This window comes from Mus musculus, chromosome 11, assembly GCF_000001635.26.
Source record: "Mus musculus strain C57BL/6J chromosome 11, GRCm38.p6 C57BL/6J".
In the NCBI taxonomy this organism is placed as follows: Eukaryota; Metazoa; Chordata; class Mammalia; order Rodentia; family Muridae; genus Mus; species Mus musculus.
In genome coordinates, this window is record NC_000077.6 from 109,265,088 (window position 1) to 109,291,274 (window position 26,187).

The 26,187-nt window shown below is 47.1% G+C and overlaps 1 protein-coding gene across 3 annotated transcripts in view; it reads right to left on the reverse strand.

Moving 5' to 3' along the window:
* The window catches only part of Rgs9 (regulator of G-protein signaling 9), a 72,834-nt gene that overhangs the window by 39,740 nt on the left and 6,907 nt on the right, over nucleotides 1–26,187 (reverse strand). For 2 of the 3 annotated variants that reach the window (NM_011268.2, NM_001165934.1), the window contains exons 2-8: nucleotides 16,362–16,458; nucleotides 11,483–11,533; nucleotides 10,733–10,839; nucleotides 10,492–10,543; nucleotides 10,174–10,232; nucleotides 8,189–8,265; nucleotides 3,836–3,917 (exon numbers count right to left, since the gene is read on the reverse strand). In NM_011268.2, the coding sequence (NP_035398.2) occupies nucleotides 3,836–3,917; nucleotides 8,189–8,265; nucleotides 10,174–10,232; nucleotides 10,492–10,543; nucleotides 10,733–10,839; nucleotides 11,483–11,533; nucleotides 16,362–16,458 (525 nt within the window). The other variant, XM_011248828.2, reaches the window with a different exon arrangement.

The following is a 26,187-nucleotide window of genomic DNA, read 5'->3' on the forward strand; positions in this document are numbered from 1 at the left end:
ACCAGGCCTGGGTGATGGACTGTGTCCTCAGAAGACACCAAGTCACTGGTGTTGCCCAGGTGGCTCAGTGAAGTTACGGGAAACATCGAAATGTTTTGCTCCAGGAATCTTGTCTCAGTGTGGGTGTAGCTCAGTTGGTAGAGTGCTTTCCTGGCATAGATGAAGCCCTGGGTTCCAGCCCCAGCAACATACAAATTGGGTATGGAAATAAAGATAAGAGATTGGGCGTTCAAGGTCATCCTTAGCTATAGAAGGAAGCCATTTCTCCCTTGTTCATTTATATTGTTTGTATCACACATAGATCTGTATTTTGATCCATTTGGGTCAAACTCGATGACTGACCAACTACTACCCATGCCTGAACACCTTCTCCTGATGATGCTTTTCTGGATACAGCATCAGACAGGTGTCCTGTCTCTGCAGGTGCACACACAGTACAAACTCAATGTTGTCTATCTGGCATCATGTGCCCAACACTCTTTTCCTGCCAGTCGTGGCTCAATAAGGATTTCGCCAATAAGAACGAGACAGATGAGCAGCCTCAGTGGTTAAAGCTCTTGCTGTACAGGCCTGAGGTCTAGAGTTCAGATCTCTAGAATGACACGAATGATGGATGGGTTGGAACAGCTGGCCTGTAATTCCAGGCTTGGAGGACAGTGAGGTGGTCACCAGAGCAAGCTGGATAGAGAGACTAGGCTCATCAGTGAGCTCTGCATTTGACTTTGAGGAAACGCCTCAAAGAACAGGGTGAGAAGAAGAGAGGATGCTTTCTGACATCAACCTTAGGTCTCTACATGCATACAGACACATGTGTGCCTCTGCAAACAGCAAGCATGCATACATACAACACACATACACACATGCATGCACACACATATATACACATATATATGCATACACACATGCACATACACATGCACGCACACATACACAGTGCACACACATACACATACATATACAAATGCATGCATGCACACACACATATACATACACATGCATACACAAACACACATATATACCATATACATGCATAAGCATACACACTCATATGCACGCATACATAAATGTGCATACACACATACATACGCACATGCACCTACATACACACACATGCATGGAGACACACACACACACTCATGTGTACACACACATGACAAATGAGCAAGTTAACAGATCATCTGGTAACTGTGACCACGTCACACTCTAACAGGTGGCTGCGGTGGGTCTACAGAGCTCCTGCTCAGCATCCACCGAGCCAAATGCTTGGCTTGCTACGGCTGGCTCTTTTCCCACTGCGTTGAGGTTTGTTTGGGTCTCCTGGAGACAGTCTGGCAGTCTGTGGGCTCCAGGGCTCCCTAAGCTTGTCAGACAGATTGCTCTGTTCCAGGCAGAGATGTTCCTTAGATAGAACACCATCTTCCCTGTGCTGGCCAGTGAGAGATGAAGATTATCCAAGAAGAATCGGTGACAGCAGCCCCCCAATACAGCCCTACCTCATTCCTGATGCTACCTGGGTTTCATGTGTTCTCTGCATTTTAAGACTGCCCCAAGCGTATCAAAGCTTCTCTCTAAACTAGTCCCCGCCCCCTATACTATCAGAGTAGTCAGGCTTGTTCAAACACAAATGTTTGTGTATGGAGCATGGGTGACTCAGGTTACACGCAAACTAAACTACATGAGGACGTCGGGTGACACTGTCACAGGAGACAAAGAAAGCATAGGGACTAAGAGAGAGGGCTGCATAGTTAATTAAGGGTGTGGGTTCAGATGCCCTAGCACATGTGAGATGTGTAGCTGGGCAACTTACAACATCCCAGGGTTCCAGTGGGTTTGTTAATAAAATGGAACAATGCCGCTTTCCAAAGGGTGGATAAAAGGATGGGAACAGGAGGCTTAGCGAGGTGTGAGTTTTCAACCCAGGTCAGGCATGTTGGTGTCAAGGGTGGTGGTGGCAGTGGTGATGATGGTGGTGGTGATGGTGGAGGTAGTGGTGATGCTGATGCTGATGGTGGTGGTGGTGGTGATGGTAATCGTGGTATTAGTAGCCAAAACATGAAAAGTGAAGGTGATAGAGGTGAGCTGGTATCACGTTACTAAAAATGAGAGGAGGAGACAGGGAAAGGTGGCCGTGTAGACTCCGCATCATATGAACTCATCTATCCGGCTGTGAAGAGCCACTTGTTCACTTCTCCCGACAGAAGCTAAGAACGTACACCAGGAAAACTAAGGAGAATTCTGGGTGGTCCGTTACTCATGTCCAGGGCGGGGGAGTGGGGGAGTCCTACGTGGCTCACTGAGCAGCCCGTCTGGCACTCACTCTGTGAGGACGGCAGCCACGTGGACTCCTACCATGGACTCGCTGCTTGCACAGTGGGAAAGCCATTCTCCACTCAGGAAGGATGGAAAATGGCTCACTTTAGAGCCATGAAGTACAGGGGCCAGCTCAGAAGGTAAGTGTGAACCTACCATTTCCTCTCAACCTCGACAAGCTGCATCTAAAACACAGAGAAGTCACAAAACAAGCTCTCTCTCCAAACATCCACTGTGGAGGCCCGGATGCTCTAGGACTCCGGGCTCAGTCTTCCACAGTCAACCCCCAGGAATCTGGGTCGGGAAGCTAAAAATCAGTTTTTTTCTTGAAGACGACCCCTGAAGCTAAGATCAACCAAGCAAGCTACTGAGGAATCAAGCCCAGAACATTCGCTTCAGCAAGACAACATTCAAATCGTGCACCATGGTGGCTACACCTTAAGAACAATCTGTTGGAGACAGACAAAGATGGGCAAGCCAGCCAGACTCTGAAAGGGAGAGTGGCCAGGCTTTAACACCATTCCTGACTCCATTCACTTCCTGTTCTGAGCATGTCTGGTCATTGCGAGGCAAGGTCAATAAAAGAGGAGGAGAAAGAACATTTGTTTTGATAAGAACATTTGATGCTTCACTTTCCGGAGTCTCTGTCAACCTCTCGCACTTTCTATAACCCAAGAGGGAAACTGAGGCAGCTGAGATAACTCTAGTGGAATGCTGGGAAATGAGACTGCCATTTCCTAATACCAAGCTGGGACAGGTTACATCCATTGTGGCCAACCTGTCTCTTGGAGCCAAGTTGGAGCCATTGGAAGTCCCAAAGTTGGGTTGTAGAGATGGCTCATGGGTAAAGAGCACTGCTGATCTTTCAGAAGAGCCAGGCTCCGCTCCCAGCACCATATACAGGTATGATCCAGAAACATCTATAACTCCAGTACCAGAGGATCCGAGACCCTTTTCTGATCTCTGGGGGGCACCAGGCACACACCTGGTGCACATACGTGCATGAGTGCAAACCATTCATACACATAAAATAAATAGAAGTCCAAAAGCCAAAGAAGCAAGGTGCTCCGAGCAATGAGAAGCTTGAGAAGCGTGCTCAGTCCTCCTGTCTTCCTCCCTTCCCAGCTGCTGACCTGGACCAGGGAGGAAAAGACAGAGCTGGAGATGCACAGGACATCTGTGTCTGTCTGTCTGTCTGGAGATGCACAGGACATCATCTCTGCTCTCAGTGTCTTGTTTTTTTTCTCATTCGGGACCTGTGTTCCCAGATCTTCTTATTTCCTTAAACCTCAACAACAAAAATTCCAAACCCTCACAAAAGATGAGTCGATTCCCGTTGCTTGGTACTTAACACTGACAGACAAGCTGTAAGGACCCCACCAAGAAGACACAGCACAAGGCAGCCCACACCAGATAATCCAGTTCAACTCTTGTTGGCGACAAGAAGGTGGGAAGCCAGAGGCAGCTGTGCTGCGGTGAGCACAGAATGGGGAGGAGTCAGGGGAGAAAGGGAAGCCTTACTTACCGGACTTCGGTGCACCAGCCAATACGCCTTCTCCTGGCAGTCCAGCGCGTACCTGTCGGCTTTGTTCCTTTCCTTTCCAGTCCTAAAACAACACAAAAGCTAGGCTCAGGGCGAGCAGTGCTTCACATCTTAAGGTCTAAGATGACCCCCATTCCTGATGACCTGGACCGCTTTCCCCACCTGCTCAAAGAATGTACATAAAAAACACAGCAAGCACTGCCAATAGCACATCACTCTTTTGCTCCGGGTACCGTTCCAACATGCATGGACTCATTCGATCCTAGCAACTTGGTGAGGTCCCTTTGTCTTGGTGGGCTCCTTAACAGTCTGTCACTCACTGTTAAGTACAAAAGATGAAGGAAGAGGAGGAGTGGAAGGCCCTGTATGTGGGGGCGGGGGGGGTGGGCTGCTGCATCCTCTCTGGGAATTGAGAATGTGTTCCACTTCTTCATGGTACTGGGCTGCATGACTTAGGTGCTGTCACCATGACCAGCTCCAGAATCAGATCTGTCACCAAAGTCACTACGAAGCGAGCAGAGATGATCATGTGACCCAGTGGCCTCCCTGACTTCATACTGGTTTCCCTGCTTCAGCAAACAAGATAATCAACATCCCAACAGGCAGATGGGTAACAATCCACACCAGAGCTATGCTGGAGCAACGAGTGTCTCAGGAAGTCCTATTTTTCTCCTGTTTGTCCTTCCCTGTCCCTCCAGTGAGGCGGTGACAAGTCATAGCCTTTTCTCAGTCCTGCTGGGGACTGTAAAAGGTTATCCTGTTTTGTCTAATCATCTCCCCTTTGCCACCGCAGGAGGAAGTGATGCCGGGCCTCCCCCTCCGGAAGGGAAGAAGTACTCATTATCACGCCAAGAGCACCAGTCCCACTTCCAAGGCTAGCTGTGCTCACATTTATTAACGTCTGTTTTCCCAGGCAACGGGCAACACGAGATGACGCAAACACCCTCCTCACACAGAGGTGGTGGATTTACTTCCTCGTTAATGTTCTGTGAAGAGCATAATAGCATCCAGAGAGCCAGATGGGTGAGCAGCGCAGCCATTCCAGGAGGGTGTTCTACCAACCTCCTCTGGAAATTAAATAGAAACATTGTTGCCCCTATTCCCCTTAACAACCTAATGGATTTTCTACCAGCGTAACCAGCCGGAGTCCTCGGGAGGATGGACCACAAGCACCCTGAGGTTTGCGTGGTTTCTATAATACTAGCCAGCCTTGTAAATGGAGCCCATCTTTAATGAGACCAGCTGGCCTGTCTGGACTTGCTCAGCAGCAGCACTGTGCGGAGGTCAGGAGAGCTGTGACAGATCCCAAAGAGCCAGTAAATAAGGAATTCATCGAGTTGCTCATGTGACTTTTTTTTTCACAATTCCATTTGTTTAATCTTCTGCTCATTCATGGATTTATTGATCTCCTACTATGTTCCAATTACTGGGAGTCAAAACATAGCTCCAGCCTTTGAGTGGTTTTTAGTCTAAGCGTTGCAAGAGTACTCAAGTAAATACAGACTTGCCTGTGGTGTTCGTACTGTGAGAAAACATTATGAAAACAGAAGCAAAATCAAAAACGGTCTCTGTAGTGATTCAGAAATGTGTCTCCAGGCCCTTCCTGTGGATGGAGGGGTCTGTTTCCCCTCCCGCTTAGAACCAGGTGGAGTTTTATGCTGACTTCCACCACTAGAGTGTCGGGCATAGCGTGTGTAATTTACGAGGCTGGGCCACAAAAGAATGAGCAAGTCACATAGCCACAAGAGGAGGAAAAAAAGGAAGAGGAAGAACACACACACACACACACACACACACACAGCGGGAGGGGCTCAGCATGACAAAAACTCTCTCTACAGGCAAGCCCACATGGCCCATCTAGTTTTGTGGTAGGATTCCACATCTAAAATCCATGAGTTAAGTCATGGAGTTAAGGGGACACTGGTGTCTCAGAAGAAAGGAGTCTTTTAGGAATTCCCTGTCCCACAGAGCCTCAAGTGAGGAGAGGAATCTCTGAAGAGTCTGGGTACTCAGACTTATCTAGGACTTCTGGAGGAGGAAAGTGGGAGCCACTGAGACAGCTCTGAGCGGCAGCTCCTGGAAGGGTTTTGTCAGGGTGTGGGTGGCTGAGATTGTCCCACTCAGAGCACAGAAGTAGCAGAGGGCATGGAGGGGCTGGGGAAAGAGACAATTCCATCTCCTTGCTCCTGGGCTCAGCTTAGGGCTGGAACCCACTAGAAACACAAAAGTGTTATGCTGAATAGAATTGAGTCATTCTAGCCCAACCAAGTGACCCTGACCAAGTAGTGTTAGCCTCTCCGAGCCTCCATTTCCCAACTAAAAAGATCAGGAGGGACAAGGACTATGACCCCGAGCCTTTCTGCCACACCAAGTTAAAATAAGATGGCACCTGTGAACACCAAAAGAAGCCTTGTAAACAAATGTCAATGGCGTGTTAGAAAGTTCCCTCCACGTTTCTTTGTCTCAAATACGTCAGACAGGAACAGGTTAGTGGCTAAGAAAGCAATGGCAGATCTCTCACCAGTGCCACATGTGAGCATGCCGGTCAATTGTTATTGTCAACTTGTCTGGATCAGAATTACCTAAGAGGCAACTATGTGGCCGTGCCCATGAGGGAGTTTCTAGAGAAGTTTAACTGAGGTGGGAAAACCCCTCTTGAACGTGGGCTGCACCATCACATGGTCTGGACTGAACAGAGACGTCAAGGCAAGCTGAGCACCAGTGCTTCCTGAGGGCGGCTGCAGGGGGACAGGCTGCCTCACGCTCCTGCCGTCATGATTTCCCTGCCGTGATGGACTGTGACCACAAAGTGTGGGCCAAAATAAACCCTTCACTCCTGCATACTATGACCTCACATTGGTTCCTAGGCTTGCCACCCTAGGTCCTGAAGTAAGAGAAGGCATGTCTAAGCTGCAGATAGCCTACAGTAGACATAAGACGAGCAAGAAATGAACCTTGTGGGCTGGAGAGATGGCTCAGCAGTTAAGAGCACTGACTGCCCTTCCAGAGGTCCTGAGTTCAAATCCCAGCAACTACATGGTGGCTCACAATCTACAGTGTACTTACATATAATAAATAAATCTTTGAGAGGGAGAGAGAGAGAGAGAGAGAGAGAGAGAGAGAGAGAGAGAGAGAGAGAGAGAGAGAGAAAGGGAAGGGGAAGGGAAGGGGAAGAAGGGGAAAGGGAGGAGGGGGAGAGGAAGGGGGAGGGGAAGAAGGGGAAGGGGAAGAAGGGGAAGAAGGGGAAAGGGAGGAGGGGGAGAGGAAGGGGGAGGGGAAGAAGGGGAAGGGGAAGGGGAAGAAGGGGAAGAAGAAGGGGAAGAAGGGGAAGAAGAAGGGGAAGAAGGGGAAGGGGAAGAAGGGGAAGAAGGGGAAGAAGGGGAAGGGGAAGAAGGGGAAGAAGGGGAAGAAGGGGAAGGGGAAGAAGGGGAAGAAGGGGAAGGGGAAGAAGGGGAAGGGGAAGAAGGGGAAGGGGAAGAAGGGGAAGGGGAAGAAGGGGAAGGGGAAGGGGAAAGGAAGAAAAAAGAAGTGAACCTTGTAGAATCTGTGAGTTGTTCAGTCTACATTTCACATTCTGCTCCAGCCACACAAGATGCCCACACAGGACACTCTACTGTCTCCTTAGTTCTACATGCCTGGAACATCCTCCCTTTCTTCCTCCTCACCCTTCCTCTCCACCCACCACCAACATCCTCCATAGCTTAGAGATTCTATTTCCACAGCTCCCTCTACAAACCCCTGCTCATCTCATGACCCTTATGTCACAGTACTGTGTGTGGCCTGTTCCTTCATCTGCCTGACCTGAGGGGCTGATGTTCCCTAGCCCCAGCCTGGTGTTTATCACACAGATGCTCATTCTAAGTTGGTTGTAATCAAAGGAAACGGGGGGGGGGGGGGGAATGGGATGCCCTGTCCGTTGGTGAAGTGTTCGCCTCCCAAGCATGAGGCTCTGAGTCTGATCTTCCAGTGCCCACCTAAAAATAGATAAATGTTTTAAGCTAGGCTGGTTTCATGTACTTGTAATTCCAGAATAGGAGAGGGAAAGACAGACAGATCCCTGGAGTTCTCTGGCCTGCCAACCTGGATTACTTGGGACTAGAAAGTTTCGAGTCAATGAGAAAGATTCATTTTCAGACAGTAAGGTAGTTGGCACCTGAAAGATCAGCAAAGTTATCTTCTAGCCTGAGTACACACAGAGACAAGCATAGACACACACCAATAAATAAATAAATAAATAAATAAATAAATAAATAAATAAATAAAACAAAGGAGCCAGGAAGGAGAGAGAAGAGACAGCCAGTAGAGAAAGAACTCCTGTGCCCACTTCACACTCACCGGTACTGCTCTTTGGCCTGCATGATGACAAAATCCCACTTGTAATTAATCTTCTTGTTCAAGAAATCATAATTTTCCTAGAGAAGAAAAACAAAATGAGACGGTAAGCTTCTTAGGATAGGCCACAAACAGCAGGGCAGAACGCATCAAGCCATCAAAGGGTACCCATGGCTCCCCATGGCCCAGCAACACCCACAGCATCAAAACAGCACCCATAAAGGGGGCCAGACAGAAGTCTCAAATGCCTTTGCAGCAGGTCTCTTTGCTTTGTTAACTGTGTCCCAGATCTAATTGGGAAGAAAGGAGGTGGATTGTGAGGGTGGAAATTATACTCAACAATGGGGCTCAAGAACCCAGAAAGTAAAACAAGCCTGGTGGCATGGGCCTGGGATCCCAGTTTCTCAAGAGGCTGAGACAGGAGGATCCAGCTTAGAAAATACAGTGAGACCCTGTCTCAAAGCAAACAAGTTTTTTAAAGAGCTGAGGATATATCTCAGAACACTGGCCTACTAGGAAGGAGGGATGGGGAGAGTAGGGCTAAGAAGGGAAGGAAGGAAGGAGAGTAGGGGAAGAGGAGGAGAGAAGGCCTTCCAAGTGTGTATGAAACCATCACAATGTAATACAATATTCTGCAATATTAATATATGCTAATGAGGAATTTGCAAAGATTAAGCCTGACTTGATGTGATGGATGGATGTGGATAGGCATGGACCAGTTTTAAAGAATTAAAATCCGTAAAAACCCTGATATACCAGATTAAAACCCTGACATACCAGATATGTCAGCCTCATGTCCTGGTTAATTTTTGCTGCCAACTTTACACAACCTAGAGTCACGTGGGAAGAGGGAATCCCAGTTGATCAGACTGGCTGTGGCACATATCTGTGGGGCATTGTCATCTGGGATTGTTAATTGATAAAGGAATCCCAGCCCACTTTGGGCATCACCATTCCTAGGCAGGTGGTCCTGAACTATATAGAAAGCGAGCTGAGCCTAGCCAGTGAGAAAGGCAGTAAACAGCATTATCCCTCCATGGTTTCTATCTTAGTTTCTGCCTTGATGTCCCTCAGTAACTGTGATTGGGAAGAATAAACTGAAAGTATAAGCTTTCTTCCCAGAGTTGTCTTATGGTCATGATATTTATCACAGCAATAGAATGAAACTAAGGTACCTTATGGAATTTCCGGCATGTCCTTTTGGGAATCTGATTCACTCCGCCAAAAATATGTCTTTCCTATTATTTTCACACCGCAAATTTAGTTTAAATATGTTAACTCAGAGCTGTGTGTTATTATGTATATTAAGTTATCTCGTTTGAGTGCAGCCAAAGGACCAGGATAGGCACAAAATCCCCAGTAACTACCAAGGCAAGGGCTCAAGTTACAGCAGGAGAGAACTGAAGCTATACATAGAAAAGGATGTGTTTCAGTAAGCTGTAAACAAATCAATGGACGGGTAGATGGATGGATGAGAGGTGGATGATGGATAATGGATGGGTGGATGGATGGATGGATGGATGGATAGATGGATGATAGGTGGGTGGATGGATGGATGGATGGATGGATGATAGATGGGTGACTGGATGGGTGGATGGATGATAGGTGATGATGGATGGATGGATGGATGGATGGATGGATGGATGGATGGGTAATTGATAGATGATGGATAGATGGATGATGGATGGATGGATAGATAATGGGTGGGTGATAGGTGGGTGATGGATGGATGGGTGGATGGATGAATCAAAGGTGGATGATGGATGGATGGATGGATGGATGGATGGATGGATGGATAGTGGATGGATGATAAGTGGATGGGTATGCAGGCAAATGAATAGATAATGGTGGATAATGGAAGGATGGAAAATACATAGATGGAGGACAGATGGGTAGATAAAAGGAAGATGTATAGGTAGATGTAATAATGTAGAAAAAAGAGAAAATATCTCATGACTGCATTCTACTCCATTGTAAAAACTCTGTACCTTTTCATATTCTTCTAAAATCCCCTTCTTCTTGATATTCCGCTTCGCTAGATAGATGGCTGGAAAGGAAAACAGTGGCCTTTTCCATCATTGTCATAGCCCAAATCCCCTTAGGGAGCCAGAAAAGATGCTCAGCCAACTAGCTTCCCCCTTCTCCCCTCCCCCTCCCCGCCCCACGCCTCCAGGGATACCTCCAATACAGATGTGAGCTGACGTAAAGGTCATGGTGACAGCTAGACAAATGTCACCCAAATGCAGCAGGCAAATAAGCAGCGTGTTAGGCGAGAGCAGAGGCGTATGAGCAAGTGAAGTATTTACCGTAGTCTGTGTCTTCAGCTGGCCACTGCTGCGTGGGCCAGAAATATGGCGTCTACAAAAGCAAGTGAGAGAACCATGGTTACCTACGAAGCTGGGAACTTGTGGACCCCCAGAACCCTACCTTAGACCTCTGTAACATTTCTAAATTCCTGATCTGTGAGGACATAAGGCCAACCAACTAGTTAACTTTCCAGGGAAGATCTACGTCACATTACCACATGAGGTCAGGATCAGAGCTCACCTGAAATCGGTAGAGACTGCTGTCCGGCTTGAGGATGAGATTCTTGGGGTCTTGCAAAGGATAGATGTAGCCATACTTGACAATAAAGTTGCCCAGGTTCTGTGCCTCTGGGGAGAAGGAGTTTCCAGATAAAAAGTTAAAAATGGAACCCAAGCAAGGATTTGTGGGTTCAGCCCGTGACCGCCAAGCTCCAAGAGAGCACCCCATCCTTACAGCATAAGACCTGAGGCCTGGGACAGAGGTTCTTTTTTTAATGATTTGTTTGAGTTCTTATGTGCACATACATGGATGTAACATAGTGTATGGGTTTGCACTCATGAGCATGTACATGTGTGTGAGTCAGAGGTCATGTTAGGTGTCTTTATCACTCTCCACCTTTATTTTTTCAGACCAGGTCTCTCACTGAGCCTAGAGCTCACAGTTTCAGCTGGAGTGGCGGGCCGGCGAGCACACAAGACCTCTCGTGACTCACCTCCAGCTCTCAGTGCTGGGATTACAGACCTGTGCAGCCTTATGCACAACCGCTAGGAGGGGTTTGAACTCAGGTCCTCACTTTTGCATACCAAGCACTTTGCTCATTGAGCCATCTCCCCAGCCCATGCCCTTGCTGCTGACTATTTTATCCATGAAGGTCCCGTCTCGCCAACTGAGATGTGCATTTCTTAGGGACTCATGCAAAGCCTCCTTTTGACTTTCCCCTTTTGTACTGCATGCATGGCAACCAGTTGACTGCACAGGTGAAGGCCTCACCCAGGTTAGAGATCCAAAGGCGCTGGGTGATCCACTGCAGCACGTCACCTCCTGCAAAACAGAGGCACATCCGATCAACACCATAACCTCTCAACCTAGCCCGGGACCACCATGCCCTCCTCCACAAAGTCTATCTTCACTGTCTGGTGGTGGTCCTGTCCCTGAGCGACCCCACCCTATTCATCCAAATAATTCAAAACAGTTAATATCCACTGAGGCATGACCCCCACCATATCTATAGCTCATCCTCCACTATACACTGTCTTTTATTTATAAGTTTGTTCAGGGTTTGCTTGCTTGCTTGCTTGCTTGCCTTTTGCAGAGCCTTACTAAGTTGTCCGGGCTGAATGTGAAATCACTCTATACAGTCCAGATAGTCTTGAACTCATAATTCTGTTTCCATCTCCTACATAGCCGCTCTCATAGTCTTTGCCTCAGTCACTTGTATTTGTCTTTTTACCATAAAGTGGTTTAAAGATGACCAACCATCAAGTAAACAGTAAACAGACTGAGCCTGAGCATAAAGAAAAACAAAAATGATTCTAGGCCAGCTAGGTTCTGAATGGAGTTTGGACACATGGGAGTGAACCTGAACCGAGGATTGGATTTAAAGGAGGGCTGAGGGCAGGGAGGGTTCTCCTATATTCAAGTCTCCAGGTACGGCACTCCAGAGCCAGACAATTCTAAATTCAAACCTTCAGGTTGCTGCGAAGGTGCTTTTATCGGAGTGGAGGAGGGAACCTATTTTAGTAACATCTTGTAGGTTGATACAAAACTTTGGAACATAGAATGTAGGCTCCCTTTGTACTTTCTCCTTGGGCCTGGCAAATCTTCCGTTCTGGCTGGGGAACTGCACAGAGCTAAGGCCACATACAATACAACGAAAGGCAGGAGAGGCAGGCAGGGATGAGTCGAGAGAGACAGCGTCCTCAGCCACTCATCCCTGAGCATCTATGTTTATCTCAGGGTGGAGACAAGACACGTCCAGAGAAGTCTGAGGCTGCTGTGGAACCTGTGGGAGGGAGGCCTGAGCTTCGTTCCCAGCCTGATGCCTCTGGCCTCACAATCACATGCTTTCTGTACAAGAGCAGTGGTGTCTCCAAAGAAAGATAAAGATGCCCGAAACTCCCCAACTCAGACAGCACCTGGATGTAAATGGCCATGGCCGAATTCCCCACATCTTCAGCCTGATTCCCAAAGGCAGAATCTGGTCCCTGCCTGCCTGGGAACTGGCCCCCAAAGCGTGCCAGAGAAGGTCACAGCTTGACATCCTATCATCTGTATCTTTGTGGCTAGCGGTCCTCCGTGACACTTCCCTCTCTGGAGGTAGAGAAAGGATATTTCTTTTACAGCCTTCCAAAGAGACCGATTATGATATCCTTATATTCCCTGGACATAATGACTTGATACAGTTGTAGTTAAACATGAACAACCTGTCCCCACACACCCATACCTCTTCCTTAAGTATTTTGGAGGCTAAGATGGATGACCAGCCACTGTCTCCATCAGTACCCACATGCCACGCTACCGCTTCCAAACATCGTCACCTCCTGTGCCTCTCAGCTTTGACTCACCCTAAGTTGGTTGCTCCAAAGCAAAATTCTTCATCTAAAATTCTGCTTAAAATACTAGGCCTGTGTGTCAACCACGCCAGGCCTCTCTTTTTTAAAGGCAGGCAACTTGCAAGACCGCCGCCTCAGCCAGACATCAGACTCATTAGTACTCTCGGCTGAGGAGCCCAGGGCTTTCTCATCCACTTAACTGCTTCCTGAAATAGACCAAATGAATTTACAGTGCCACCAGCATCTGCACCGAGGGGACTGTGCTGGCAGCAAGGCAGGCTGGCTGTTCAGGCTCCACAGCCAACTGTTCCCGGAAGCCCTGGCTCCTGCCATTAAAGAAGCTGCATGTACGGTTTGCTCTCATTGGCTCTGCCTTGGCAGGATGGGGGCTACTCCCTCATGGTCTGTTTCTACAGAAGGTGGAACTCAAGTGAAGACAGGGCAGATGGGCAATGTCACCCAAAATCCAGAAATCACATATAACCCATACACAAGGGAGGGAAAGCACACACACACACACACACACACACACACACACACACACACACACACACGGGACAAGCTGGAGTCTAAGTCTCAAAGCCAGACTCAAATTCAAGGTCACTCCTGAATGGGCTCAGTACCAAGTTCTCAAGTTCTTCATTGTTTCAGTACTGGAGATTGAACCTAGGACCTCACGCATGTTAGGTAAGAGTTGCACCAGTAAGCCACCGAGACAGCTTGGATGGTTTTATATATCTATAGTCCCATCTGTAAAATGGGTTGTCATACCTACCCCTACGTTTATCCTGGGTGTTGGCAGACATAAGGGAGGGAACTGCCAACTTTCATAAGCTGTGACACATCTGCCACACAATGGGCCCTAGAGCAGCAAGCAAGCATGGCCTCTCTCATCCCCGCCGCCTTCCTCTCAGCCTGGGTTTTCTGTCGCCACTTTATAGTGAGAAAATGAGGGCAGGGCTGGGAAAGGGGTACTCGAGGGATTAAACCCCAGGTGTTCCACTCATGTCTAGGGCTCTCCGTGCAGCTAACTCAGAGTTGATTCACGTATTCATATGACAAAGCTCTTATTAGCATCCGTATGTACCTGGTCACTCCAAGCACTGGGGTTACTGACAAGCAACATAAGAACTTCCCACTGAAGGGTCCTCTAGTCCAGAGTTAACAAATTCAGAGCAGAAATGACAGACAGCCACCAGGATGCCTTCCAGGACAGCTGCCTCTTAAACACTGAGAAAAGCCTACCCATAGGTCCCCACTTTCTGGATGCCCAGGGCTACTCTGAGTCCTAGTCTCCCACGTGTCCCTAGAGTATTCTGAAACACTCCAATTAATTCCTATTTTGCCCCCAGCCAGCTAGAGTGGGTCTTCCATTAATTGTGCTGGAGAAACCCTTGGCATGCATTAGCCTTGTCTTGGTTTTCTCACTGTAAGGCATGAACGGTGATCCCTGTCTGAGAGAAATGTCACAGGAGTGAATGAACCTGCACTGCTCAGGAGCAGGGCATGTGGCAGGTGGCTGATGGGTGGTAAAAGCCTGAACTATCCCTCCCCATGTCCGGTAACATCTGTAAGAAAGTTGGGTTAGTTATAACCACTGTACTGGCTGGTTTTGTGTCAACTGACACAAGCTGGACTTATCACAGAGAAAGGAGCCTCCCTTGAGGAAATGCCTCCATGAGGTCCAACTGTAAGGCGTTTTCTCAATTAGTGATCAAGAGTGGGAGGGCCCCTTGTGGGTGGGACCATCTCTGGGCTGGTAGTCTTGGGTTCTATAAGAAAGCAAGCTGAGCAAGCCAGGGAAAGCAAGCCAGTAAGTAACATCCCTCCATGGCCTCTGCATCAGTTCCTGTCTCTAAGTTCCTGCCCTGTATGAGTTCCTGCCCTGTATGAGTTCCTGTCCTGACTTCCTTTGGTGATGAACAGCAGTGTGGAAGTGTAAGCTGAATAAACCCTTTCCTCCCCAACTTGCTTCTTGATCATGATGTTTGTGCAGGAATAGATACCCTGAGTAAGACAACCACTCTGATGATTTAAAAAAAAAAAAAAAGCAACACATTCAAAAGCAATCAGAAAGATGGGAGACAGCCCGTCTCTGCAACGTAAGGCACCTTGTGTGAACAAATGCATAGCCCAAGTGTGGGGGGCTGCTCAGTTGGTACAGTGCTTTGCCCACAAGCTTGGGGACCTGGGTGTTTTGGTCTGTTTGTTTGTTTGATTGATTGATTGATTGACTGTTCTGCATTCAAAGCCAAGTGTGGTCGCAGGCATGGTGGGGAGACAAGTGGGCAAGCTCAAAGGAAGTTAGGGTCCCTGTCTCAAAAAGCAAAGTAGATAATGTGTAAGGAGCAACAGCCAAGCTTGATCCTTTACATGTGCAGGTGGGGGAGGAGAGGGAAAAGCAGTGAGGTCATGGGTGGGCTCACAAATCCCTGCGTCCCAGAAGCTGTCATGCCTCGCTGAGACACAAAGCATGGGTAACTGAGAAAGCAAAACGCACCCTTATGCTCACACCCAACACCACACACACACACTAATGTCCCCAAGTGATACTCTGTAGTACCCTTAAACCCTCGCACAAGGAGGGACTAGGGATTCTGCCCCATAGGGAAAGCTCAGGAGGGTTTGAGTGTGGCTTAGAAGGGTGAAGAAAGACAGAAGCCCTGTTTTCCAGCCAAACGGCAGTAAATATTTTAGCTTTGTAGACTTAGTTCTGTCTGAGCACAGCCATATATTTCAGCTCTGTAGCCAGAATGACACAGCAGCCGTAGATTACACGTAACAGAAATAAAACTTCTCTTACAAACACAGGCAGGCTGTGGGCAAGTGGGCTGTGTCTTGGTTAGGTTTCTCTTGCTATGATTAAACTCCATAACCAAAGCAGCTTAGGGAGGACAGAGGTTTATTTGATATCTTATGTCATAGTCCACTGAGTGAAGCCAAGACAGGAACCTGGAGGCAGGAACTACAGCGGAAGCCATAGAGGAACACAGCTCACTAGCTTGCTCCTCCTGGCTTGCTCAGCTAGGTTTCTTATACAACTCAGGACCCAGCAGTCCCCCTCCATGGGCTGAGCCTGCTCACATCAATTACTAAGTAAGAAAATGCCCTATAGATTTGCCATCAGCCAATCTGATGGAGGTATTTCCTTAATTTCTAGGTAACTCCAGCTTGAGTCAAGTTGACAGTAACAAACAAAATAATAATAATAACAACAACAACAACAATAAAGCAATCGGGATATTATGTGTGCTCAAGTTTGCCCGACCCCGTCTGGGTTTTGTTTCAAGTCACAACCAAGACACAAGCCACGTCACCTGTCATGGCGTGAGGGACACTGGTGACCAGGACTCTCTGGTTATGCATTCTGACTCCCGTCTCTGGGTTCTGCATGTCCTTCACCAGGGCTTCGATCTGCAAGACAGAACAGGAAGAACCTGCTGGATCAAACCGTCCCGGAAGCTTGTCGTAACACGAGCAAGAGCCCAACATGCAAAGCGGACCCAGAGGCTTCCAAGCTGGTGCCGGAGCCAAATAGACACTAAGCAGCTACAGTATAACCAGAGCCAAGCCTGTGCTCTGCAGATAGAGGCCTCCCTGCCTGGGAGGCCCTAAAGAGATGGATTCTGACCCGGGGAATGTGCAGAGGCTCAAGAGAAGACTGCCCTCAACAAGAAAAATGTTGATGGACAGAAAAATGAGAGAAAACTGCAAGCAGAGGCGGTGGGGAGGCAGTGCCCGTGACTTTGAGAAATGAAAGAGATGAAGTGGGAATGGCAGGTGGAGACCAGGTCGGAGCGGTCTTCACATGCCGCTCCTGAGTTCGATTTTGGAACAGCAGCTGTTACTGGAGAGCAGTGTGTCTCCACATCACAAAGTCAAGGAGGCAAAAAAAAAAAGGTTTCCCAAGGTAGAAAAAGGGTGAAATGGTCCCTGATCCACTCAGAGTTGCTGCAACCATGGAGGAAGGAAATCAAGGGGTTTCCTCCCCTGCGGCCACACCCTCAAGCTGTCCCAGCATAACAGCGGGTGAGCCTCTGAATCAACTAGAATGGGTCTGGTAGTGAGAATTATGGAATTTTTATTTCTTTAAAACACACACATACACACAGAGAGAGAGAGAGAGAGGTACAGAGATAGAAACAGAGAGACAGAGACAGACAGAGCAATATTATAGGAATTTGTGTGTGTGTGTGTGTGTGTGTGTGTGTGTGTGTGTGTGTGTATACATATATATATGGAGAGAGAGCAAAAGAGAGAGAGGGAGAGAGAGAGAGGGAGAAAGAGAGAGAGATATTATAAGAATCCCAGTTATAAGGATGTGGGGCTGTTTTGCACTGTCCGAAGTGGCTGACTATGATTTGCCCGGTGCTCTAGCACAGGCATGGTTTTGCCAGTTGCAGATAGTTTCTGCGATTGTGTCATTTGGAGTTCTGGGAGCTTTTCAGGAAATCTATAAATGCTAGGGCCTGGAGAGGCAGGCTTGGTGGTTACTGGTCACTGGGGGTGAGAGTTGGTTGTGGTTTGTTAGTAATCATGCTCAAAGAAGAAATAAGAAGAAAGAAATTAAGACTCGAGATCTCCCTCTCTCTCTCTCCCTCTCTCTCTCTCTCTCTCTCTCTCTCCCTCTCTCTCTCTCTCTCTATGGCGATAATAAAGGGTGGTTAAAAGAAGACCCCACAAAGTACCAAAGACCAGCTACAGGTTCCTGGATCCTTTTCTCATCTTCTCCTCTAATATTCCAAGTGGCCTACCCTGACCCTCCTACTCAAAGCTGCAACTTCAGCGCCCTCAGATCTCCCGACCCCTGGTTGCTTTTCTTTCTTTTTTTTTTAATTTTTTATTAGGTATTTAGCTCATTTACATTTCCAATGCTATACCAAAAGTCCCCCATAGCCACCCACCCCCACTCCCCTACCCACCCACTCCCCCTTTTTGGCCCTGGCGTTCCCCTGTACTGGGGCATATAAAGTTTGCGTGTCCAATGGGCCTCTCTTTCCAGTGATGGCCGACTAGGCCATCTTTTGATACATATGCAGCTAGAGTCAAGAGCTCCGGGGTACTGGTTAGTTCATAATGTTGTTCCACCTATAGGGTTGCAGATCCCTTTAGCTCCTTGGCTACTTTCTCTAGCTCCTCCATTGGGAGCCCTGTGATCCATCCATTAGCTGACTGTGAGCATCCACTTCTGTGTTTGCTAGGCCCCGGCATAGTCTCACAAGAGACAGCTATATCTGGGTCCTTTCGATAAAATCTTGCTAGTGTATGCAATGGTGTCCGCGTTTGGATGCTGATTATGGGGTGGATCCCTGGATATGGCAGTCTCTACATGGTCCATCCTTTCATCTCAGCTCCAAACTTTGTCTCTGTAACTCCTTCCAAGGGTGTTTTGTTCCCACTTCTAAGGAGGGGCATAGTGTCCACACTTCAGTCTTCATTTTTCTTGAGTTTCATGTGTTTAGGAAATTGTATCTTATATCTTGGGTATCCTAGGTTTTGGGCTAATATCCACTTATCAGTGAGTACATATTGTGTGAGTTCCTTTGTGAATGTGTTACCTCACTCAGGATGATGCCCTCCAGGTCCATCCATTTGGCTAGGAATTTCATAAATTCATTCTTTTTAATAGCTGAGTAGTACTCCATTGTGTAGATGTACCACATTTTCTGTATCCATTCCTCTGTTGAGGGGCATCTGGGTTCTTTCCAGCTTCTGGCTATTATAAATAAGGCTGCTATGAACATAGTGGAGCATGTGTCCTTCTTACCAGTTGGGGCATCTTCTGGATCTATGCCCAGGAGAGGTATTGCTGGATCCTCCGGTAGTACTATGTCCAATTTTCTGAGGAACCGCCAGACTGATTTCCAGAGTGGTTGTACAAGCCTGCAATCCCACCAACAATGGAGGAGTGTTCCTCTTTCTCCACATCCACGCCAGCATCTGCTGTCACCTGAATTTTTGATCTTAGCCATTCTGACTGGTGTGAGGTGGAATCTCAGGGTTGTTTTGATTTGCATTTCCCTGATGATTAAGGATGTTGAACATTTTTTCAGGTGTTTCTCTGCCATTCGGTATTCCTCAGGTGAAAATTCTTTGTTCAGTTCTGAGCCCCATTTTTTTAATGGGGTTATTTGATTTTCTGAAGTCCACCTTCTTGAGTTCTTTATATATGTTGGATATTAGTCCCCTATCTGATTTAGGATAGGTAAAGATCCTTTCCCAATCTGTTGGTGGTCTTTTTGTCTTATTGACGGTGTCTTTTGCCTTGCAGAAACTTTGGAGTTTCATTAGGTCCCATTTGTCAATTCTCGATCTTACAGCACAAGCCATTGCTGTTCTGTTCAGGAATTTTTCCCCTGTGCCCATATCTTCAAGGCTTTTCCCCACGTTCTCCTCTATAAGTTTCAGTGTCTCTGCTTTTCTATAGCACTCAATATCTAACACACAAAGCCATTTACTTCAGTCTATTGTTTATTAGGTTGTCTCCCCTTCGCACCTGCAAATTCAGCTCTTGGAGGCTGGTCTTTCTCTATGGATGCTTCCTGCTGTATTCCAAATGCCTGGAGTGTCTTATATAGAGATGGTGCTAAGCAAGCACTAGACACATACGTTAATAAGCAAACAAAGGCAGTGTGAGGAAGATGGAAAGGAGATGGGGCTCCAGATACTCTGATAAAGTGAAAACTGGTCACATTTGCAGTGTTCAGATAGTTGAGTGAAAGAGGCTGGTAATGATGCCAAGGTTTGGGTCCTAGCTGACCAGATCAGTTAGTTACCAGAAAAAGAAAAATCCCCCCAAAATGACCAGGAATGTAGTTCAGTTTTAGAGCATTGCCTAGTATGATGGAGGTCTTGGCTTCAACCCCAGTGCACAGATGGGAAGTAGAGAGAAGAGAGAAGAAGGAGCCATGAAGAAAGAGGGAGAGAGATGGGGAAAGACATGAGAAACACATCACTTCTGCCTTGGCATGATTACAGAGGGCTGCTGAGAGACTCACACTGTGTGAAGATGACTGCCCCAAATACCTAAAAAGCAAGAGTCAGGAGACAAAAAGGTAACGGATAGCCAGGAGAGTGTGGAAGCCCAAGAAAAATGACAAACAGTCCAAGGAAGCCGGAGGCTTAGCAAGAGAAGACATCACAGGGAGATCACCTTAGCCTCACGTTTGTTTAAAAGACTCTTTCATCTTCTGCTGGGCATGGCAGTACATGCCTAAAACTTATGCCTGCATCCGAGAAATAGGCTAAAGAAACACTTCAAGTTCTAGGTCAGTCATAGCTGCATGGTGAGACCCTGTCCCAGGAAAACAGCTTAGCAAGGAAAGACACTTGCTGTGCCCGTGTGGAGGCCTGGCTTTGAGCCTCAGAGCCCTCATAAAGGTGGGTGGAGAGGACCAACTCTGCAGAGTCATCTCTGATGCCTGTGTGTGCACGGCAGCACACACACCAAGCACACAGGCACACAAGTAACAAATAACATGTTTACAGTTCTCAAAGCCAGCGTAATAATATTTCCCACAGAATATGGTGACACATGACAACAACCCTAGCACTTGGAAGATGAAGGCAGTAGGGTGGCTACAAGTTTGAGACCAACCTGCTCTACAAAGTGAGTTCCAGGCCAGCCAGGGGTTACATTGTAGGACTTTGTCTCAAAAACAAAAACATGTAACAACAAAAGCAGCAAAATAATATTTCTACTTGGAAAAAAAACTAAATGGAAATAAAACAGGTGAGATAGTTTTAAGCAGAATAGATGATTTATTATGTGCAAAAGAAATGACCTAGATTGTTTCTATTGCTATTTGGTGTTTATGGTTGATCCTAAGTCTCATGTCTAGGGATCCTATGTCTCAAATGTCACTTCCTCAGGAAGTTCTTGTTAAAAGGGAGACTACCACAGTCCCTCACTTGACCATCAACACTTCCAGAGGTCATCACTGTTTAACAAGAAGGTATATCCCTAGGGAATGCTGGGAAACCAAAGTGGTACGTCATGAGCCTAAGATTGCACAGTTGCAGTCATCTCTCTATCCTCTGGGATGATATTGCAAGATCCCAGCAGATGTTAAAGCCACAAATAGGACTGCATTCAGGATATGTTAATTTATCCTAAACATACATCACAGTGATAAACCTTAATATGATGCACAGGAAGTATTCTGACTTGCATCTGGTTTGGACCTGAAAAGTCCCTCCAAAAATGATTGTGTTGAAGGCTTGCTCCCCAAGTCTGAATAGCAGTAGGGCTTTGAGGAAACAACTGGATCATAAGGATTCTTACCAGTGGGTTAATCCATCTAGGAGGTCATACTCTGACAGACTATTGGGAGTGATGTAAACTTAGAGGGAGGGTGGGAAGGAGTTGGAGAGGGTAGCGTCCTTGGAGATACGTCCTAGCCAGCTACATCCTGTCTTGCCTTCCACTCCCTCTCCCCCACTCTCTTCTTTCCTACTCTCCATTTATAAAGTTTGGACTGAGGTTGGTCCCAAGTTAGCAATGGAGAGAATTGAAGCTGCTGATAAGGAGAAGATGCTGTAGCAAGATCCAATGAAGACCAAGTCTAAAAGATCATGTGAACACAAACCCTTTAGAGGGCTAGGGAGGCAGAGCTCCCAGGGTGAATCTTACAAATCACACAGAAGGTGGAAAACAGGAAGATGAGATGGAAGATACAATGTCTCCAGGCTAACCGGCAGCTAAACCCCCAGGTTCAGGACCTGAACCAACAAATGAGAACAAAGAACCCCCTCTATCTTTCTCTCGCCCACAGCTCTATCCTGAAGTCTGTGAGCTGCACACACTTGGACATACATGCCCTCACGACTAACCTATACCCATCTTCAATAACACCCAAAGCAGGCAGCTCCCCAGATACTACCTTCTTCTCGATATCAAGCAACCTTGATACTATCACAACACCTCCAACACTGTGCAGGCCTTTTGCACCTTGAAGATGCTTGTGGTCAGAAGCAAAATGAACCCCAGATTCTCATCTCCCCGCTCCTGGGACTCCTTTTTCTCTTAACTGAAGAACTTGGGGATGCCCATTTGAGCTTTTTTCTAAAATGGGGGCCATGGCATCAAGTGTCTCACTAATTTACATGGTTTGATAGAAGCTTGATATCTAATTAAGCTTTATCGGGAAAGGGGTGTGTATGTATGTGTATGTGTGTGTGTACATGTACTATACGTTAAAGACATATAGGCTGAATATACCCTATTCAAAATGTATGATACCAGAAGTGTTTTGGATTCCAGATCTCGGGACATACATGGTATGTCTGAGGGAAAGAAACCTGTTATGTCTAAACACGAAATTCATTTTTGTTGTATCTACTGCTTTTAAATTATTTTTCACATGAAATAGGGTGTGTGTGTGTGTGTGTGTGTGTGTGTGTGTGTGTGTGGACTTTTTTGATTGTGTATCAGGTAGATACTCGGCAGGCTTCCGATTCTGAAGTGTTTGGTTTCAGGTTTTTAGATTGTTTTGATTAGATCATGAGCTGCCATGCTTGCATCCGTTTATATTAGTAGCATGCATGTAATTAATGCCTCTGTGCAACTCAGCAACTGATCGGTTTAGACATCTGTGGGTGAAAACCCAACCCCCATCACTGAAACAAATTCAGGTACTTATTGAGCACTGGGAAGATACAAAAGATTGAAAGATACACCCCCAGTCCTCACAGATACACCCCAGTCCTCAGAGAGTGGTATGAAAATTAGTTAGCTAACATAAAAAACAAGGAATCTGGCTGCCAAGAGAGCTCAGTCCAAAATTCTGCTCCAATATAGACTTGAGAAATCTTAAATTGTGAGATCTGGGGGCAGGTGGCATAGCTCAGTGGAAGAACACACAGGTAGCATGCACGGAGCCCTTAGCTCTACACCCAGAGTACAAACAAAGAAACAAAGAGCTGAAGCTGAACATTTTATTGATTCATTCGAATCTCCATAAACAAGAGCTTAAGGCCCGAATCATCACGGAATCATCACGGGGAGGCTGTGAAGATTAAACGTGAGATTAAGCATGGAAGCATTAAGATACACCATAGCACTTACGAGACCAAAATTACACACTGAAGAATAAATAAGGCCAATGCTTGGGGTATTAGAAGCCAGAAGAGGAAGGTGAGTAAAATAATCCTCAAAACTGTGAGGAGGGCGGGCAGAATTGCCCTTGGTCGTGAGAGCTGGACTGTACTCCCACAGGGGGATGGTGTGGAAGAGTGCCGAGCCTCTCTCTACACAGGAAGTAGGGAGACGGACACTGGAACTCTGACGCACACAATAGACAGTGAAAGAGACATTGTTCAGAGAAGTTAAAACTGAACTTTAAGGATGCCCCGTGTGATCCAGCCATCCCACCCCCAGGTGTTCAGGTTAAGAAGCTGAAATCGGGACCTTGGGAAGGATCTGCATTCACAAGTTAGCCTCGCCATTGTTCACAATGGCCAAGATTGGGGGAGAATGTGTGTGGCCGGAAACAGTGAAGAGATAAGTAATGTTTTACACACACATACACACACGCACGCGCGCGCGCACGCACGCACGCACACATGCACACGCGCGCACACGCGCGCACACACGCACACGCATGCACACACGCACACGCACGCACACATGCACACGTACGCACACGCACGCACACACGCACGCACACATGCACACGCACGCACGCACACATGCACACGCGCGCACACACGCACACACATGCACACACACGCGTGCACACACGCGCACACGCGCGCACACGCACACGCGCACACACGCCAGAAGAAGACAAGTCTGCAATATTCAAAGATACAGATGAGCAATGCAGACAAAATTCACTTTGGGAGAGGAATAATTCAGACACAGAAGTAGACAGAGTGCTCATACAAAAGGCTGTTTCAAGGCAAAATCAGCTTAAAGAATGCTGGTTGCCGGATTTGGGGGGAGCGGGCTAAGAGGAAAAAGGGGGAATTTGCTAATTGAGAGGTTTAAAATTTCAGCTAATGGGATTTCCTAGAAACATGCTGTACAATATTGGGTTGATTTTGGGGGTGGGGGTGTTGGGTTTCTTTTTGTTTGGTTTGGTTTTGTTTCGGTTGATAATGCTGGGCCATACATTTAAAACTCTAAGTTAGATCTCATGTTAAGTCTTAGCACAATAAAATAAAATTAAAATTAAAAGAGAGAGGCTGACCCAGTTGCGGTTAGAGGTTAAAGACCATTCAGGGAAACTCAACTGAAAGTTCTACCTGCTGCCTCCCTCCCACACAGCCACCTTGCCTTAAAGCTGGAGGGCTCCCACCTTCTCAAGCGTGTGGGCGCTGTCCTCGTTCAGCACCGAGAGGTACTGGGTAGTATTCATCTTTGTTACAAAACTAGCATTTGCAGCTAAGCCACCATCTCAGGATCCAGGCTGGGATGAGGTGTGTGGCCCAGGCCACTCCCACACACAGGCCAAAGGTCAGCCTGAAGCTGAGACCCAGCAGCTCCAGGAACTCACCATCGACTATTCATGTCTGTCTGCGAAGAACCTTTCCCATTGCACAGTTCCATCAGGAACTCACCATCGACTATTCATGTCTGTCTGCGAAGAACCTTTCCCATTGCACAGTTCCATCAGGAACTCACCATCGACTATTCATGTCTGTCTGCGAAGAACCTTTCCCAGTGCACAGTTCCACCAGGAACGGAAATTGCTGCGTTTCAGGGTCTGGGCATGTGGCTCAGCCCATAAAGTGCTAACCACAAAACCACACAGAGGACCCAAGGTCAATGCCCACTACCACCACTCATGGAAAACTCCGGGCATAATCCATGTAATCCCAGAGCTGGATCGGAAGATCCCTGACCTATTCTAGTTGGTGAACCCCAAGTCCTAGTGAAAGGCTTGTCTCAAACACAAGGTGGATGGTTTCTGAGGAATAGCACCCAAGCTTGACTTCTGGTCTCCATACATATATGCGTATATACAAACACATTTGCAAGTACACACGGACACACATTCGCACACACCTACAGCTTCAGTATTTTGGGCCTTCTGTGAGATAAGAGCTTAAAAATGTCTCAGGTCAGAGGTCACCCATGGGGTCAAGGAGCAGAGACCCCAGTAGAGGCTGGAGATGGAGTTGGGTGACCGCTGCAGCCAGGGAGCTGGCCAAGGGACCAAAGATGCTATGTGGACAGGAAGGAGTGAGTATCGGGAGGGGACCCTCACCTCGGACCCAACACTCTTATTGTGCTAACTTTCCAAGAGTTCTTAGCTGTGAGTCTCGGAGACATAGAGTAAAGAAGTAACCTGCCTTTCTGAAGTTAAAGCCAAGACATCTTTTTCTCATGTTAGCTGCTGAACTGAAAGGATAAATTCACTTAAAGTGTGTGTGTGTGTGTGTGTGTGTGTGTACATGTACTATACGTATATGCGCGCACGCGCACCTGTGGACGCTGGAGGACAACCTTGGCTCTTGTCCCTCAGGCCACCGCCTTGCTTTTGAGGGTCCCTCATTCAGCAAGCTGGTTGAGTACAGCGTCTGTGGGTTCCGCCTGTCTGTGCCTCCCCTACACAGGGATTACAAATGTGCACCACCACACATGGATTTTTTTTTCCCAATATACATGGGCTCTGGACATTTTACTGGGTTATCTTCTCTACCCTCAAATTTGTTTTTGTTCGATGAAACAAAGTTGTTTCATGCAAATGAGGGCCCATATATTGGAGAAGAGACCGGATCCCACCTTAAAAGTTAGAAACCCTGAGTTTCCCCAAGAGAAAGTCAGCAGATTTAATTCCTTGTCTTTGCAATTAAATAAAAAAAAAAAAAACTAGTTATTAAGAATTTGAAAATAACCTTCAGAGGAGGAATAATGAGAGTTATTTTAAAAATTACAATGAGGGAGTCAGATTTCTTTCTAACAGGTGTGTCAGCCTTCACAAAAAGGAGAAGCATGTGGGATGGGGGTTCATCACTCTCACCTCGGGGAACATCGTGAGGGAGTTAGCACACTGGGATTCCTATCAATTTTTCTCAGGCTTTTCCCCCCATAAATCCCTCTGAGGGGGTCTCCCCAGTCACTTAAAACTGATGGGATTCTAAGCTCATGGCGCCATCTCTGAGAGACTCTTATAGTCTGAAAACTGTTCCCCAGAT